Raw genomic sequence first — 18,716 nt, forward strand, 5'->3', positions numbered from 1 at the left:
AAAGTTCCTTTTTCCGGTGTAAAAAGGATTTTGCTAGGTCACAAAAAGCGCGTATTAACCTGGTAACTAATCAAAACCAACGAAGAAAGATAAACTTTAAGGTTTCAAGAAGTTAAAGTATATGCTAAGATTACGCTACCTCAGCTATCAAGCATAGAGCTCTATCCAAGCTGTTGTGCTTTGCGACGACATGAAGAGCAGTTCTTCCGCTGGATACTTCTCTCATATCAACGTTGAAATGATGTTGTTTCAACAGCCTCATGCATTGGGAGCCGTCACCCTTCGCCTTGGCTGCCAGATGGTAACAACCCATTCCTGTGACCAAGAAAGCACGAGGATGAAATGACGCAAAGTGGAATTGCAAAATAAATTTGAAATATTTAAAATCCATTTCAATTGTTTTCCTAATATGGATGCATGCTGAGATGCTTTACCTTTATTGTTAGTCGTATCGCATCTTCTTTCGGTGATGCTCAAAGAAGACAAGATCTTTTTCAAAATGCCGGCGTTGCCACGACGACTGGCGACATGAATCGAATGGTTTCCGTTTTTGTCCACCACCAGAGGACACGCTCCTGCTCTCAATAGGCTCTGAAGACATAATGCCGAGATTGAGAGGTAAGATCGATGCCTGGAGTCGGTCAGGGGCCGACAAATGGTGAAATGTGGTTGCTAAGAAATAACAACATAGATCATAACAACAAGACTCAGGCTTGTAAAAAAAAATTTCAAATGTTGCAACTGCTTCTTCCTCTTTCGTGTGAGACGGGATTGTTCAGACTTCAGGGCAGGTGATGGAAAGCCAGGTGAGTGTAGCTCCGTCCAGTTCTGCTATGCCACGTATTGCGTTGGGCACCTTGTAAATGGAACATTCAAGAACGACATGGTCAGCAGTTTGTTCCTCCGTGCCGCACTCGCAGGCCAATGAGGGATCCAAACTCCGCTTGTAGGCTACATATTGGAATGGAAACGGCCGACTCCTGTTCGAATTCTATTGAGCTTGACCCAAGTCGGCCGGGGCAGGTCCATACCAAGGGGGTGCGACACCGGGTGAGGTTGAATGAAGTGAGTGAAGCTACAACTGTAACTACGAGTGAAGTCATTTGGAAGTCAAATTGGCCAACATACACTTCTAGTTGAAAAATATATCCCTTCCTTGTCCAGTTCAGTTCAGTTCAGTTGTTTTTATTTCTGACCATCATTGCACACTGCACAATATTGCACAAATGTGCATCAGCTTCAATTAAACGTTATGGTGGAATGAAAGCTGAGGAGGGAGAAAGAAAGTTTTCTTCGAAAGGCATTGACTTTAAAGGTAGATGGGAAAAGGAAACGGAGACTTCCAAAAAGAACATGGAAAGAACAGGTGAAAAATGCGGTACACAAAGTTGGAGTGAAAGAAGATGCAATGGACAGAATGAGATAAAGAATAAGAGTGATGCAAGACAATCGCTGCAAGGAACCGGCCACCCCCACAATTTGGATGATGATGATGGTGGTTTCGACAAAAACACTTTTTGCCACCGCCTTAGATTTTAAAAGCGGTTCAAGAAAATGAATCGTTACAAACATGTCACTCACTTCAACCGCGTTGATGTTGCCCATGAGGGTTGCTATTTGAAGAGCAGTTTGCTTCTGTTGGTTTCGACTGTTTAATATCTCCGTTGAGTTACCAAACGTTTTGACAACGTTCAGCAACGTAATTAAATCCATCTCGTTGAACATCACAGCTTGGTGTACAAACCTGTAAAAAAAACGTCGTTTTATCAACATATGAGAAGAGAATCCGTATATTAAGAAACCAGGATTGAGGACCGAGAAATCAACTCCAGTCACAACCATGGGTAGATTTGTATGTCATGGTGAAGCTTATAGCAGCTTTAAGGGTAGAAGCTTGGTTATTTTGTTTTAAATAGAAACAGAAAATTATTCTCGCTTAAGTAGACTAAACCTTACGTGTCGTCACCAGATTCCATGGCTTGGCTGATTAACGTTTGGATGATGTTGGTTTGATTGACAGGTGGGACCGGAGGATCTCCTTTCAGCGGAACAACTTCATCCAAAAACTCAACCTGTTATTTCATAATAGCAATAATAATGGTGTTGCAAGCACAGTAGTGCTTTTTCACCTTACATGATAGACTACACAACAATCCATGTTGTTTTTTTAATCATCATCATAGCTAGGATGGTCCTGGTTTAACAATTCATCACACAAGCCGAGATATTTTATCTAGAACTTTGCTTCAGTAGAACTCGCCTTTCGAGGGTTAATCGGAATCGAAAGCAAACTTATTGAAGAAAACGAAATCCTGGTGCGCCCACAGCTACAGCCTATCTCTTTACATGAAGGATGTTAACACTAATATTACAAGACCAACTTTAAACTTTTTTTATTTCTTTGTAACAAAAAATATTCCAGCTTTTTCGAACCTGTATATTCTGGGCAAGGTTGGTTTCAAAACATGGTACTTTCTTGTTTGTAGCCTCGTTCTGCTTGAGCTGTTCCTCGTTCTGCTTGACGTGTTCTTCATTCCGCTTGACGTGTTCCTCTTTACGCTTGGCGTGTTCTTCTTTACGCTTGACCCCTTCCTTGTCTTGCCCGTCTTGATCGAATCCATCCAATATGCACATCTTTTCTATCTTCAACGGCAAGCCACAGTCTGCCTCTATGTCGTCATCTAGTGGGAAAATATGATTACGTTTTTTTAGTTAATCGTCTTTGGAAACGTTCAGAGCTGAGGTTGAAAGATTATGAGCAATGGTATTCAAAACAAAAAATCGCGATAGGTTTTCAGCAAAACTCGTTTCGGTATCAACAAAATAAATAAAGGATTTTTAAAGCTTCATTGCACTGCACTCAGTGTACTGTTTGAAACTAAGTTGATATGAACATGCAATTAAAAACACTCTAAAAATGCTCCGTTATATCATTTCAAAGGCGACTTGTTTTACAAACGTGCTTTCTGAATTGTATAGATACATTTGTGATGAAGTTTATCTGAAATAAGAAAGCATTCGCTTGCGGCGTGATTGGTTTGATTGAACAGGTAAGAACTATACGCTGCTGCCGAGTTTTATGACACTGAATGTTGACTGTTATAGCTTGAACAGATGTAGCATAAAGCCAGAAACAAATCTCTTGGCAATCATCTTCCATACCTGCATCAGCTGGAGCAGTCATCCGTAGTCCTGAACTCTGGTGAAACAAAGAGAGTTTACTTCATGTTTAAGCTTCAATTGCTTATGTTTTTTTTTAAGTATTACATCACTTTAGCATCACTTTGTCGCACTTTAGCGTCGAGATGAAACAAGTAAATGCAACAGAACTATATCATTTGAATTGAATTAACTACACTACATTCGCTTCTTTATTTGAACGTGGACCCTTGCTTAAAATTTGTTTGTGTTTCATACTTTTTTAGTAAAGAATTCAAGGCTAAATATTTTAAAATGGACACAAAGCACTGCAAAAGAAGATGCCAACTCAATTTACAATAAAACTAATCACTCACAATAGAAGCAGCATCAATTTGATCCAATCTATCCTCAAAGGTGTCTCCCCACGCAGAAGCAAGATCGTGATCATTGGGGGCCACGGTCTGTTCCTGTTGGAAAACAAAGTTACACTTAGAGAGCAAAATTACAGAGTTAAATTTCAAGTTCAAAACATGTAAGCAATAAAGCTAGAGCGACATTATAAAAGCCTTGCAGTCGTACACCTCATCATCAGTAAGCCTATTCGCTCTATCTGGCTAAACGACATACAATGGAGCTTGAAAAATAAAAAGTACCGAATATAAACTTTGTGCTACACTGTCAGCACATCACGATGAAAAGTGAGGCAGTTGTTCCTTCCGCACATGATCTCAAGTGCGCAGCCGAGTGCATTGCAGCCAGATGCGAGAGCAATAGCATTTGGGCTATCTGTTCAACAGTGTACTTGTTTCAGTGTCACAATCTACTGATATTTTCATAAGCACAGTTCACTATTCATCGTACCATAAAAAATAGATGTATATGAAAACTTTGCGACTCCAAACGATGTGCCACTATCTGCAGCTACATAAGCAGACCAATGTAAAAATAAATAAATTCTTTTTGTTACTTTTATCTGCGAAAAACATCTTATGATCCATTCATTTCCCGAAAACATTATGCTCAAAGTCTATGAAGTGCTTACATCTGTTTGCTGGTCGGGCTGGATGGTTCCAAAAGGAGATGGTTGGTAGAAACAGGATAAGTTAAATGATGAATCATCGTTTCCTGGAGTACATAATAAAAAGTAAATTTTGAGCACAAACTTGCAGCTACACGAAATATAAAAAGCAGTACATTCATCATTGCATATGTCCAGACCTTGAAGAGTAGGTAAGCTAGTGTCTGAACTTTCCACACTCCAGCATAGTAGCACTTAATACACATAACCATGTAAGAGTACCCTACAAATCAGCAGTTATGTATTGAGCAAATGGCAGTTGAGCAAGTAACAACAGAGCTAGCAATATTTCAGCAAGTGGTTGAAATTGGAAAATGATGCAACTGAGGCTCAGTGAGCATGTAACAACTCAGCAAGCCGAACCTTGGCATGTCACCAGTCAGAAAATTCAGTTAAGCAAGCGATGCCAAGCAAATCCCATGCTAGCTGAAAATCTCATCTGCTGACTTGAACAGTAGCTGAAATGTACTTGCTGAGTTGAATCACTTGCTGAGTCGTCGCATGCCGAGTGGTCCGACGACCAAGGACGTAGTTTAACTTTAGCCTACCTGCTGACGAAGTAAGCGCATTAGCTGTCGGTGGATTGGTTAAGAAGTCATCGGGATTGAATGTTGACGTCACCTGTAAAGCGGTGTAGTGTGAAAATGCGAAAGATAAAAACTAACTTTCAATAGCCAGCGTATAAAAAATGATTAATCTCAAATGATAACTTCGACATCCTACATTTAATTACGTTGGCAAATTAAATTTAGAAACGCAACTATTGCAGATTTCTATCGCATCAACACATAATAAAGAAAACCAGTCATCTTAAAACTACAACACTTCACAGAAAAACACATTTTCAAGAGCCATGACTGCGTCTCACACTAGAAATTTTAATCATACTCATGTAAAAATTAGTTACAGAAGTTTAAATTTGATTCGTCGAAATTATGACACATTTTCGTATAGATTTATTTCTGTAGCTTTCAAAACAAAACAGATAGAGCAGCTGCAGCAATGGAAACTCACTGAAGAAGATAACGAGTACATAAAATTTTCTAAGACATTCGAATCCTCCTTGCATCCTGTTCCTGTGGCCTCGCTCAGACTTATCGACTGGGTAGTAAACTGCAGTGGTAAGCTTGTCCCAGCTTGCTGCGATGAGGGATTCAGTTGCAATGGCAAAGTGCCTTGTCGTGAAATGCCTTGCTGACCGGAAAAGTTCGCCATTTGCGGAGGTTGTGTGTTGTGTGAAGGAGACGCTATAGCCTGTTGTCGACCGCATTGTGGAGTTAGAAGAGGGTTGAATGCAGTTGATTGTGCGTCACAATCCATTGGCATCGAAAGAATTCGTGCTGGCAACTGACCTGAAAACGGTGCATCAACAGAACATTGCCGTGAATCTTCAGTGTCATGTAAATAGGGGACTTGTGGTTGTTGTTGAAAATATGAGTCTTGCGAAGCAGAGTTTAGTTGTGTTTGGTGTTGAAGAGATGCGCTCTGCAATGTAGAGCTTGTTTGCTGTTGATGAAATGCGTCTTGCGATGCAAGGGGTTGTTGTTGTTGTTGAACAGATGAGGCTTGCGATGCAAGGGGTGGTTGTTGATGCTGTTGAACATATGAGCCTTGCGATGCAGGGAGTAGTTGCTGCTGAACAGATGAGCCTTGCGGTGCAAGGGGTGGTTGTTGCTGTTGAACAGATGAGGCTCGCGATGCAAGGGGTACTTGTTGTTGCTGTTGAACAGATGAGGCTTGCAATGCAAGGAGTAGTTGCTGTTGAACAGATGAGGCTTGCTGTGCAAGGGGTGGTTGTTGCTGTTGAAGAGATGAGGCTTGCAATGCAAGGGGTGGTTGTTGTTGAACAGATGAGGCTTGCAATGCAAAGAGTGGTTGTTGTTGTTGAAATGATGAACCTTGCGATGCAAGGGGTATTTGTTGTTGCTGTTGAACATATGAGCCTTGCAATGCAAGGAGTTGTTGCTGTTGAACAGATGAACCTTGCGATGCAAGGGGTGGTTGTTGTTGCTGTTGAACATATGAGCCTTGCAATACAAGGGGTGATTGTTGTAGAACAGATGAGGCTTGCGATGCGAGGGATGGTTGTTGTTGCTGTTGAACATATGAGCTTTGCGATGCAAGGAGTAGTTGCTGTTGAACAGATAAGCCTTGCAATACAAGGGGTGGTTGTTGTTGAACAGATGAGGCTTGCGATGCAGGGGGTGGTTGTTGTTGAAGGTCAGTGCCTTTGACAGTGGCCACGATTCGTTCGTGTTGATTGCATTGTTGATTGTGGAATTGTTGTTGCATAGGTTGCTAAAATTAAAAGTACCGGTTTTCGCTCATTGTTGTAAAACATTAAAGAATGGTAATAAAATTACATACGCTTTCTGTATTCGTAGTTTTCTCATGTCAATAAAATGTGCACAACCTCACAAAAGACCTACTTCAACACGCCGCTGTGACATGACCATTGACCAGAATCAAAAGAAACTCGTCACGTATTCATTATGGGATGTAAAAAAAACGATTTTACTTATGGCATTAGATGATTAAAAAACAACCCTAATATTTTCGACAGTCAATGCAAAAAACGTCTCAAAAACTCACACTCAGTGAAGGAACCTGGCGAGGTGTGCTGTGGTCTGGAACCTGGCGAGGTGTGCTGACAGCGTTCTTGTAGCAAGATGCGACCTAAAGCAAAATCGTTTCCGAGTTACACCAAAATGAAAAAAGTTTAAGCTGAGAAAGCAACCCGTTTCAAAAGTAGTGATAGTAAAAATACGGACTGGAAACTCTGCGGAATGGCGCTCAAGAGCAGTCCACAGGGTTGAGAAAACCCCAGCCCAACCCGCATGGGTTTTTTCAAAAAAACCTGGGTTTTTTGGGTTTTATCTAAAAAAAGATTCAAAAAAGTTAGATTCATGCTTATTTCACCTCAAATACTACTTTTTACCAATGGAGTGCCTCTCACTCACAGTACATACTGGCATAACTCAATAAAATAATGCACTAGGGCTGTTTAACTATGAGGCCTTCTTGTATAAATGAGTTTTAGTGTAGTACAAAATGGCATTACTTGATTTTTGTGTACAGAAATATCCACTGTGTTTTCAATTTATCCTTGGAAATTTCCTTCACAATCACATCCTTGAGTCCTAATTTGAAGTTTGTTTTTAGTAGCCTACCGTACCTTGTAGTACTTTGGATCATTTTTTCAATTTTCTGATAAAAATTGGACAAATATGATGCTCTGGGTTTTTATAGGTTTTTTTAAGTGGATTTAAAAAAAAAAACACCCGGGTTTTTTTGGGTTAGGTAAAATACCGACAACCCTGGCAGTCCAACATCACGTCATCAATGACTCATCTTTTATCTCAACAAATGGTGGAGTCTGCATGTCTTGACTGCGAGACCGAGAATTGGCTGTTCTCTAATAATCTCCTAGTACAGTCAAACTTAGTACTCTTTCTCTGCTTAAGTGGTGAAAGAATAGACCCTTAACATCAGCACAAATGAAGGTCAAACAAACAAAAAAGTTTATGAAATTGATGACGTAACGATAAACAATAGAAAATTATAATACAATTTTGGTAAAGAGGTGATTTATCTGAACCATTGTCTATGGTTCAGAAAATTATAAGTTCTTCTCATTGATATCACTCTAGCAACTTACTTCTTAATCGATGCGCACCTGAGCAGTTCCCAGTCGTGAGAACAGTAAAGCAGGATCCCATGGAGCAGTTTGAGGGCATTTCTGATAGGTTTGAGGGTCATTTTGACGATAAGAAACTCGGTTCTTGCTTCTTCTTCGGGCAGCACCTCCGTGAGCTGTTGCGTGCCGTGAACAAATTAAAGCTTACTAAGTTTGATACTTTCAGAAATCGATGTATTTTTATTATTATTTTGTTTAATTACTGTACATCAATAAAACTGATAGTATTGGATAAAGCCGACGCTACAGCATGATTGTCTTAAGCGTAGGCTGTATCTTTTCTAAAACAGCAATAAGTACCATTGACAATTGAACACACTTTATACACTATACAGTATGCATTAAATGCAGTTTGCATAAAGTACAAGAGGAACAGAGTTAAAGTAGGTGGTATTGACTAGGGCTGGATTCAAGTAAATGACTTTTTTACTTAAGTAATAAGTTTAGAGACAAATTATCCAGATGCAGTGAAACATCTTTAAGTCTATACTGAAAATGGTGGGAGAGACAAAGCAGGATTTTAGATTTTTAAGGACACTTTAGGACACTGTTTGGTGGCTTCGAAAAAAAAAACTTCTTTTTTATTGTGAGCCGAGACGTTTTCATGAAATGAATGCAAAAGGAATTTGTAACCTGTTAAATATCCAGGCACACGGCATTTTCTCGCAACCGACCTGCCACGAGACAACTGACCACAGCCGACCTGTCACAGGGACCAGTCGCCGCGATACTACTTGACGCGAAATCTCGTTTATTCTTGGATTGAGCAGGTATTTCATGCAACGTCAAGAGTTTGTTGACCTATTTCATTGTTGACATTAATAATTCAGTTAACGCTTCCTTGTCACAGCATGCTCGTGGCTTGTTTGATTAACCTTAGACAGCTGTTGATTTAATTTAAAAAACACTATCAGAGCAATATTAAAACTTTCAACTCCAATCATAGGCGCCGACTCCGGGGGGGCGGAGGGGCGGCGCCCCCCCGTGAATTTAGCTCGGGGTGGCTGCCCCCCGCAAATTATTTAAAAAAAATCCTAAAGTTAATGTTTCTAAGTTCAAATTTGCGTTAGTTTGACCTTCATTGCGGATCGATCTCAATTAAAAGATCTACTTGTTGCAACAAGAGCGCTGCTCTTAAGATAACAAAAGAAACAGAAGTACGGTAGCTGATAAACGCCAGCATGGTGCCGTTGAAGCATTGTAATAATGATTGAAAAACGTTTTTCTTGATTTCTTCCGCTTTGTTCTTTCTTGGGAGTGTCAATAACGAGGTGCTGTTTGCTCAGTTTAGTATCTTCGCGTATTAAGAGCTAAAGTTCAATGTGACTAGCATATAATTCGAAGTAGCCTACATGCCTCGAAATTCGTTTTTGTTGACGGCGGACAAACGTGTCCGGTCTGAGCAGCTATCTATTCTCGGCGGACAAATCAAGTCTCACGGCGGACACACCAGTTTTAGCCGTCGATCGTCATGCTTAATCACTTTATCTTGATAATAATTCTTTGCTATTTCAGAACTATAACTACGGTTTTAAAAGGCTTTTTAAAAAATCAGTAAAGTCACTCTGAAAAGCTTTCATCAGACCAACGACTTGCGCTTGAAAATTCAAAGCGCGAGGTAGCTGGTCAATACGTCACATAACTGATTAACTTCCCCCGAACGAGGTCGTGTGGCTTATTGCGTCACAATACTCTGGGCAGGAGTCGGAAAATTTTTACAATGACGCTACTATTTTCTGCTGTGCAAAGTTTCACAGGCTTTTTTCTTTAAGTTTATTTTTGCGTGTCATGTGAGCGAAAGTGAATTTTCCTTGGGTCTTTTCTTTCTTTCTGTAATACCAAAACTTAACAAATTTTGTTGCATCTTGTTGTAATAGCCTACTCGTATAATCTAATTTAGTAACCAACCTTGCCGTATCATTATCACTCGGAGATCAAAGCCAGATATTATGACGTAAAACTTGAAGTAAATTGCGCGTGATTAGTGTGGAAGTACATGTACTCCTATCGATTCTTAGCGAAGAATTCAACTTTGTTACGCTGATTCAATGTCATCAATCCTTGAAGCAACGTAAAAATCAAAAGTTTTCCTCCTTGAATGGAAGCTAAGGGATACAGTATTCACATTTTCTAGATGCGCGCTAGAATGCGCTGGAAAATATATTATTGCAATAATTGTTCGTGCTATGCAGTGACGATTTGTGTCGCTAGTTCCTGTGTTGTTTCTCGGCGGACAAATATGACCGATCTAGATGGTACTTCCCGCAGACACCACATGCTGTGACGGCGGACATGTCCGCCGTGAATTTCGAGGCCTGAGCCTACATTATAAAGCTTGGCGATATACAATGGCAGATAGACGCAAACAAGCATCAATGCTGACAAACAAACATCAGCATTTCGAATGTAAGCAATCAGTCGGCTAGAAAGTTTGCCCCCCCCGGCAATTTTCAAAACCCGGCGCCTATGACTCCAATACCGGTTAGTTGCTTATGTTTTAGTATTGTACGATCTTATAGTGGACAAACCAAACAAAGTAAGTTTAACGAGTTTAACATATTTTATTACACAAAGAAATATCATACAATTAAAAATAAATGCAAAAGTTTTCGACATGTACTTGTGTCCTAATTAAGTAGTTCTAGATGAGGACACAAGTACGTGTCGAAAACGTTTGAGCTTATTTTTATTTGTTATATTTGTTTTTATAATACAATACGTTAAACCCGTTAAAGTTACTTGCTTTGTCTATCTATGGTTCAACAAAGCAAACACTCTACCAAAGCTTGATCTTACAATGATGTTATAAATAAAAGAAAAAAATTTCAAAATGTTCATAAAAAGGATTGTTATGAGACTGTAAACTTCGACCTCAAGACAGTTTGAAACTGATTATTGTTCCAAGTACTGTAGTCTCGTGAAAGGATGTCCTTGCGACAGGTCGGCCGCGGTCAGTCTGATCCCTAAACAGCCAGAGCCACTTTTCAAATCACAACAGTATACCCTGACTTGAGCCCTCCCAAGAGGCAAAAACTATATAAAAGTGACAAATTACACAAAACAGCGCGCAAGAAGTTGCTTATAAATCTTTGCATGTAGTTTCTAGCTTGTTTAAATAACTGTACCTCAAAATTTCAAGAAATTAAGAATTGCTTCAACAAGAAATAAACTACCTTTCTGGGAGTTTTTGGGAAGGTGATTGGTAAACGTAGGTGAAACTTTACGTCTTTTTTCTTTAATTTCATCGGAATCTGAAGAACAGTTTTATTCGCTTTAAATAAAGTCATTGGCATCATAAATATTAAATAATAATCGTAATTTTAATAATCGTATATATCAAACAACGACCAAGAACCCAATGAAGAATATCAATCCTCAGGCTGCCAGATTTTGATGCTACTCCTTCATTTTAAAATTTTGGAAAACACAAATATTAACTTATTTCATTTTTCATATCAATCGTGTTTGCTCGAACTCAAGTTGTCCTTTTGAAAAATGTAAAAACGACAAGATATTACAGAATATAATCGGGAAACACCTCGCCAAGAAGGTATTGTGATGCTTCAGAGCTGCTTTCTCTAAATCAAGGATAAAATTAAATTATGAACTGAGAATTCCATAAGGGTTCTGTTAAGTTAGTTAGTGCACGATTTTACGTCTTTAGTTATTGCTATTCCAAAAACCATATTATAGTAGATAAACCTTATTAAAGTAGTATATTGCTATTTCTAGTATCTTGCTATTACAAAAACCTAACAAAAGCCAACTCCACATAACTACACTCCACTCTACAACAGCACCTGTTTTGTTTGGCACGTATCTGAATGGGACCGCATCAGAAATCTCTCGATCCTTAGGTCGGTAGAGCTGAATCTAAGATTTCAAAACATTTGGTAACTAAAGTACACAGCTGTACTGGATTTGGTTCCCGCAACCGAGTAGGCTAAGCTTTTTAGAAATGCATCGATTTTGACTGTTTCTTTTTATGTAGCAAGCTGTCAGGCAGCTCAGCATGTTATCCATTCCTGAGAAAGTTAACTGTTTGAAAAAAAACATACCAAGGTCACTACTTCATATAAAGATATACTTTTTCAAGTTTCAAACCTTGTCAAAAACGTGTTAAAAGTAAAAAAAGTCACCCAAACATCAACAGGTTCAGTGATGGCTTGATGCTTGTACGGCGGGGTTCGGAAAACAATAGCTACTTGGCGATGAATGTCGGTTTGATAAAACCGTCCTTTTTCCATCCACACAGCTTCGCCTTCCTCGTTTTCTTCGAAAACATGGATTTCAATGCCTTGAAAAATATAAATAAAGGTTAATTGAAAATAGAGTATTGCTCGTATCCTACAAAACTACGTCTTATGGACGTTGATGTAATGTTTTAAAAAATGTCAAATTGTTATAATATGACAGCACTTAGCCATCAATAAGTCTGCAATGTTTATCATGGGGACCTTTAAGTAAAAGCCCAAAACATTTAAATTTAAACTGACTACTAATTGTACAGAAGAATGTGGTGATTCACAAAAAAAAAAAATTAATATGCTAAATACATCATTAAATGTTCGATTCACTTCATACATGCAAAAAGAAAATGTGTTCCAACAGCATATATGCATGTCAACCAGTAAAGCATGCAGGTTAATTGCAGAAAGATTTACATTCAAATGAAAAGGAAAGGCAAATCGTATTAAGGTTACTTTGATTATTAGTGCTTCAATGTACTCACATATGAAATGGTATAGATGTTGTATAAATGGAAAATCTCTTATCATTTTAAGTGATCATAGCAATTAATGTAATTGGTGATTTTCGATGAGGGCACACTGCTGCTATAAACGGTTGTGAATATACTTTATATCATTTTTTTTGTAGTGAGAATAAAGTTATTTTACCCCAATTCCTTTGTTGTCGATTATCTCTTCACGTAGAATATAGTTTTTAAGCTGTGTCGTAATGGACGAGGATCAACATTTGAACTAACATCAAGAGAATAGCTTCATTTGTTAGTTGTTGTGGTTGTTTCGTATCCAGACTTATGCCCCGTAGTTGAAGATTTAGATTAAGTGGACGGGAAGGCAAGGAAGCCAATCTTCGTGTCCACTTTCAGGCATGTCTTCAAGTGTCTTACCAAAGACACAGCCGCATGCTCTTGAGCGGTGTCGAACTGACGCCCTTTCGAACGTCGAGTAAGGGTTCTCACCACTCCACTATGCAGCCGACATATGTTTGTGATCCAATGCAAAAAAAATATATATATATCAACATTCTACCAGGCTCTCACAATAGGCAAGACATTCGGTTGTTTGCACTTCAGTTTATATACTTATTAACCTTTAGTCACAGTGTCACAAAGCAGATAGATTTCAGTATTTCCTGCCGCGCATCCACAATTTTCACTCATCCTGCATATCCTCAAGCTGTTTTCTGTAATACATTGGTGACAGCTCAAGCATCATCCTGTAACTGCAGTTACAGTATGAAGAAAGATATGTATGGTTAAAGTTTTAGAAAAACTAAATCTGCGGAAAAACAGCCTACTTCTACTGCAAACGAAATGTTGGAATAACTTAAATTGTAGATTGTAAAAGTACGAGTCTTACAATGTGATTGACATGTAAACAGTATCTCAGAACGCCACACAAAGCACATGAAAATATATGAAAATAGATGCAAATGAAAATATGAAATAGTTTTCCTGTACACAATTGTAACAAATACATAGGTAGCTGTTTTTTCACGTTTTGTAGCCCATCATTTTTAAACTTTAACTGCTTTAAATTAGCAGTTTCCTTAAATTCTTCACCATAGTAAAACTCACTGCCATTCAATATTGGGTCTGAAATTACAGGTGGTAACTTGACAGTGAAATCCCCATTTGCATCTGGCAGATAGGCAATAAACATCAATCGAACTACCGACAAATCGATTGACTGCGCCTCTTTTTCAGCTTTCATCAGTATGTTGTTGCGGTTTTTGTCTGAAACAAAACAGTGATTTTGTGGCCAAAAGAAGTACTCAGTGATGAAATGATGCTCATTGCTCAATGATAAAATGTACCACTAAAAACACGCTTGCTTACATTTTTTTTTAATAACCAGGCAAGTAGTAAAGTTTGAGGTGTTAATTCTGCAAATCACATAGCATTAATAAAAAGTGACACAACCGCTCATAATGAAAAAAATGAAGAACATCAGAGGATTGAGTTAATCTCATTTCAAATCTACCTTGGCAAACCTATGTTTATGGTAAGCTTTTTTATCCTAATGCAAGATAGAAATAATTTTTACTAGAGGTATTCTGTGATGGGTAAAGTCATGACTATCAGTCAGCATGGAAATCTTGCCAAAATGGTCATGGACAAACTGATAAAGACAAGAGTAAAGAAGTCTAACAAGAACATAGCAAAGAATGAAGAAGACTGGAAGTGCACATTAGTCATTGAATAACAAAAATAATTTGAGAACTGATAGTAGCAAACCAAATAATGGAAAACCCAACGTAAGTAATTTTACCTTTGCTACATGCCATGTTCTTTAAATGTGACCCACAATTAGCTTGCTCTTCACTGGCAAGATACCTTTGCTGCAAGGTGGCAATCACATCTTTCTTTTTTGTTTGTAGAATTCCAAAAGAAAATCTGGGATTCATTTTATTCAACATGAACATTGATTGTTTATGAAATTATGACAAGGAGAAGGTTTTACCAGATGACAGTGCAATTGAACTACATGTCCTTGGCAAGAACGCACCTCAGACTTTAAAGTTGAAATGTATTTTTATTCTCGCCAAAGGCCGGTTTTTGTTTCACATTACCGCACTAGAAGCAATATTCATTAAAACTCTTGCATTAAAATTCATTAAAACTCTTGCATTGCCGAGTGGTGAGAGTCCTGGAACGACACTCGAAAAGGCGACGGTTCGACGCCGCTCAAAAGCATGCAGCTGTGTCTTTGGTAAGACACTTAAAGGCAAACCTGAAGGTGGACACAAAGATTGGCTTCCTTGCCTTCCCGTCCACTTAATCTAAATCTTCAATCACCAGGCTTACGCCTGGATACGACAAACATTAAAACTCTTCATCCAGAGTCCCGACTTATGTGGCCAAAAGAATTTGTCTATGCCTGAAAACTCCTTCAATAGCCTAAAATTACTCCACATTAGGTTAGCCAAATTTTACCTTATTTTTTCTTCTTACCTTCTATTTATAATAAAAATACTTCACCACAAATCAGTTTACTTTATTCTAACGACAAGCTCTTGAAAAGAGTCAGACATTGACAAACCTCCTTCTCGCCATATTCAAGTTCTATACCACATATGAACTCTTCAACAATGATTGTGGTGACTAAATGGCTTCTAGATCTTAATCCAGCAAGAATAAAAATCATGTTTATATATCAGACACAGAGACACTGAGAATGATTTCTTGACAAAGCAATATACCTTGTAGTCATGTCATGAGGACCACATGGTACAGTACAAATACCATTTTGACATCGTTCTCCAACCAATGAATGAGGATGCAATTTTGGGTTTTCTTCATCAGTCACTAGCTGGACTACTACTTGTGCATGACCTGTATAATTGACAATCTACAAAGCAAAACAACAAATCTGTAGTACTGCACAAAATCAGCTAAATAATGCTTTCGCCAAAACATAATAAATTGCTTAGTTTCACCAAATTAAAGTTTACATTTTGTTTGGAGTTATTTGATTTTTTTGTGCTATAATGCTTATTTTTTTTATCTCTTAGATACATTTTAACAGGCCTATTATATTAATGCACATAACCAGGGTATCAATCAAGCAATTTCAGTACAGTAATTCAAGTAAGAGCATGGTAAACATAAAATCGACTGCGACCCACAGATGTAATATTTACTGTTGACACAAAACCTCAATACATCCTACGCTTCGAAATAAAAAATTTATTACAAAATAAAACTTTGAGCAGATTGTAAGTGCTCAGTAATGCAAACACTTAATAAGCCAACACTTTGTAATAATACATATTTACAACTTTTAGTTGTATAGGTCTACTCAAAATAGTAATTGGTATGGTATCTTAAGTTGAACAACTGGTTTGGTTTAAGTACCGTATATAACTATTGTTTAATACACAACTTAAACTGAGATAGACACCAAAAAATCTAAATTTTCATCTACAATATCAATCTAACAATATTTAAACTTTACATATGAAAAGAAACAATATGTCCATAACATACTGTAACTGATGGCTGAGTTTCGCTGTCTTTAGTGCTGCTTGCTCCTTTCAAAATACCATGAGAAGGACCTTCACTTTTATATCGAAACCGAAAAACATTTGATTCTGGTTGTTCAGTAATCTCTAATCTAGTTCCAACTGGAGGATAGCACTGCAAAAATAAAGTCAGGAATTGATTAGCTACAACATTAAATGTATTTTCAAACTTTATATACAATCTTCCAGAGCCAATGATTATGATATAATTACTCTCTCAAAAAGCAGTGGTTTCAATGTGGACCATGTCATCATTATTATTACGTTTATTTTTAACCATCAAGCAAAAGTGTAGACCATGGCTTCCTAACTTGTGTGCCGCTGAGCAGACTTAAGTGTGCTGTGAAAAGCTTAGCATGTTGGAAAATGGAAGCGTGTTTATGATTAAAACTCTTCAGTTCAGTTTAGTTTGTTTCTATTTCTGACCATCACCACAAAAACAATACAAGTCAAACATAGCAGAGGTCTAGAAAAAGGTAGAAGGGAAAAAACGCAAACGTTATTAAACATGCTTATATTGCTTAATACCAAAACAAGATAATAATCGGTTGAAAATACGACTTGATCGCTACAATTAAAATTGAAAATAACATTGAAACTCAATTTTAGTCAATCTGAATAAAATATACCTGACTAAGTTTATGTTTAGAGACGTAGGCTAAATGACAGAGAACAGCTACTCTACAAAGCTGAGCATAGAAGTTTCTTTCATTTTCATTATATTTTGAATGAAAAATAGCAGTATTTTATTGCCTGTGGCACAAGGTTCTTGGTAAATTACTGCTCAAAGTTCATTATGCAGCAACTATATAAATTGTTTTCAACTGCAACATTAAAGAATAATGTTACAACTTTTAAATCGTAAAATTTTTTCTACAATTATGGTAACTTACTTGTATGTCCTCTTCCATTACAATACTCAATATAGTATTTTTTCAGCACAAAACTCGTTAGGAAATTCTCTATAATCTGACAGTGTGTCTATCAATCAATCAGTTTATTTATTTGTCACAAACATGAAAAGAATACAAAATATGCAATAATCTGCTATTCTGCTGTGTGTAGGCAAAATCTTCAATTTTTTAACATCTTCTTGCAGTGAGATACAATGTTCAAAGCTCAAGGAAGGTAGTGAAGACCTAAGTTAGGGTAGCTTGGTCGGTGCACGGTCGATTGGTCGACAAGACAGTTGGTCGACGGGTTAGGGTTAAGTGCGTAGGGTTAGGGTTAGAGTTAGGTTAGAGTTAAGGTTAGTTAACTAACCTTAAAATGAATCGTTCTGTCGACCTAACGTCCTGTCGACCAACTGTCTGTCGACCAATTGTCCTGTCGACCAACTGACCAGGTACCGCTTGGTCCATTATAGTTACACTGAAAAACAAACAACCGAGTTCCGCTTTTAAAGAAAAATGAGAGTTGCCAAATGCTAAACAGCAAAGTTATTATCTAGTCCAAGCCGATGTTTTTCACAACGGTTGCATTTGGAAAAGCAGAAGGCTATCATTAACTCTGGTTAGCTTTTTGTTTAGAATACATCAAATTTTGTTCAAGTATAAAGTATGAATGAGGAATTTTGGGAATTAAAATGCTAAAAAACTTGATTTTTAAAAAAATTTAAGGCTGGTATGGATCAATGTTTTATGAAAATGGTTGCAATATTAAAAAACGAAAGACTTATTTTAAGCTATTCTTTGTTTTAAATTTTAACAAGTGGTCTTAACAATTTTAACAAAACACCAAAAATAAGACATTTAAAAAAATCACAAGAAACCTCTTAAAAGTAACAAAAATTACAGTGCCTTCCACTAAAAACAACAGCGGTCCAAAAGTACCCTTGCACTTTCCTGTCAGCACAACCGGTTGTCATTGGCGTAAACGAGTGTTGAGAATGCCTGCTCAAGTGCACAACACTTGAAAAGACGTTGGTGCGACCATCTATATAATTGTTGGTTCTAGATATTTGTTGTAGATTATTACACTTGTATTTTAATAGTGACTTTGTGAAATGTGCAAAATACTTGTCAATTCATTTATAAAACAATTGGCTAACTAGATGACTGCTTATGGTCTTTCGCTGCCATCCTGGTTGCGCCATAATCTAACCAACAGTTGTGCAATGCATTGTTTTGACAATTACATTTACTCTGATTGTTTGTCAATATATGGCGCTGTTAAAACAAAACAACTTGACTTGACTTGGCAACTCTGGTGGTAAATTTTGGCACAACGGGTATTCCCCTTGGTTATTCCCCTTGTTATTTCCCTGCATTATTTTCAAGACTACATTGTACGAATGTAGCCTACGTAGTTGTGATTGTGAATTACATCAGCATGGATTGATCTTTTTTTTTTGTTTGAATGCGAAACAAAACGTACATAAAACAAAAATGTGCAGTGTGCATCCAATCAGGACGTGATGTTGCGACCGTGCCATACTTTTAAACTGATTGTCCTGCTTTGCAAGGCCTATGAGCAGGGCCTCCGAGAGAAATCATGACTGGTCGGGAAACAATACTAAAAGTGGGCCCT

General features: G+C 37.7%; 2 protein-coding genes across 2 annotated transcripts in view; both read right to left on the bottom strand.

Moving 5' to 3' along the window:
* LOC145776758 (uncharacterized) overlaps window positions 1–12,694 on the bottom strand; it is a 20,207-nt gene extending 7,513 nt beyond the window's left edge. Inside the window, exons 1-16 of the mRNA XM_082587983.1 lie at window positions 12,649–12,694; window positions 12,056–12,213; window positions 11,717–11,789; window positions 11,090–11,167; window positions 7,896–8,032; window positions 6,812–6,895; window positions 5,234–6,517; window positions 4,768–4,840; window positions 4,184–4,266; window positions 3,516–3,608; window positions 3,163–3,199; window positions 2,434–2,681; window positions 1,957–2,072; window positions 1,582–1,744; window positions 435–591; window positions 140–315 (exon numbers count right to left, since the gene is read on the bottom strand). Of these exons, the coding sequence (XP_082444109.1) occupies window positions 140–315; window positions 435–591; window positions 1,582–1,744; window positions 1,957–2,072; window positions 2,434–2,681; window positions 3,163–3,199; window positions 3,516–3,608; window positions 4,184–4,266; window positions 4,768–4,840; window positions 5,234–6,517; window positions 6,812–6,895; window positions 7,896–8,032; window positions 11,090–11,167; window positions 11,717–11,789; window positions 12,056–12,213; window positions 12,649–12,694 (3,006 nt within the window). The remainder of the gene's footprint in view (window positions 1–139; window positions 316–434; window positions 592–1,581; window positions 1,745–1,956; window positions 2,073–2,433; window positions 2,682–3,162; window positions 3,200–3,515; window positions 3,609–4,183; window positions 4,267–4,767; window positions 4,841–5,233; window positions 6,518–6,811; window positions 6,896–7,895; window positions 8,033–11,089; window positions 11,168–11,716; window positions 11,790–12,055; window positions 12,214–12,648) is intronic.
* A 554-nt stretch (window positions 12,695–13,248) lies between these two features.
* Window positions 13,249–17,156, bottom strand: LOC145776759 (nuclear factor NF-kappa-B p105 subunit-like). The gene is made up of 6 exons (XM_082587984.1): window positions 17,081–17,156; window positions 16,153–16,302; window positions 15,366–15,514; window positions 14,435–14,559; window positions 13,741–13,899; window positions 13,249–13,346 (listed from the first exon to the last, which is right to left on the bottom strand). Exons 1-6 carry the CDS (start codon window positions 17,096–17,098, stop codon window positions 13,249–13,251), a joined length of 699 nt encoding a protein of 232 aa, XP_082444110.1. The 5' UTR covers window positions 17,099–17,156.
* Window positions 17,157–18,716: the final 1,560 nt, after the last annotated feature.

This window comes from Aplidium turbinatum, chromosome 9 (genome assembly GCF_918807975.1).
Source record: "Aplidium turbinatum chromosome 9, kaAplTurb1.1, whole genome shotgun sequence".
NCBI classification, from domain to species: domain Eukaryota; kingdom Metazoa; phylum Chordata; class Ascidiacea; order Aplousobranchia; family Polyclinidae; genus Aplidium; species Aplidium turbinatum.

Excerpts from the sequence above, each read along its gene's own strand:
- LOC145776759 (XM_082587984.1), bottom strand. Across the intron at positions 14,560-15,365 it reads CCTCATGACATGACTACAAG|ATTTTCTTTTGGAATTCTAC; the intron begins GTATATTGCTTT and ends AATGAATCCCAG. Across the intron at positions 13,900-14,434 it reads GAACATGGCATGTAGCAAAG|ACAAAAACCGCAACAACATA; the intron begins GTAAAATTACTT and ends GTTTTGTTTCAG.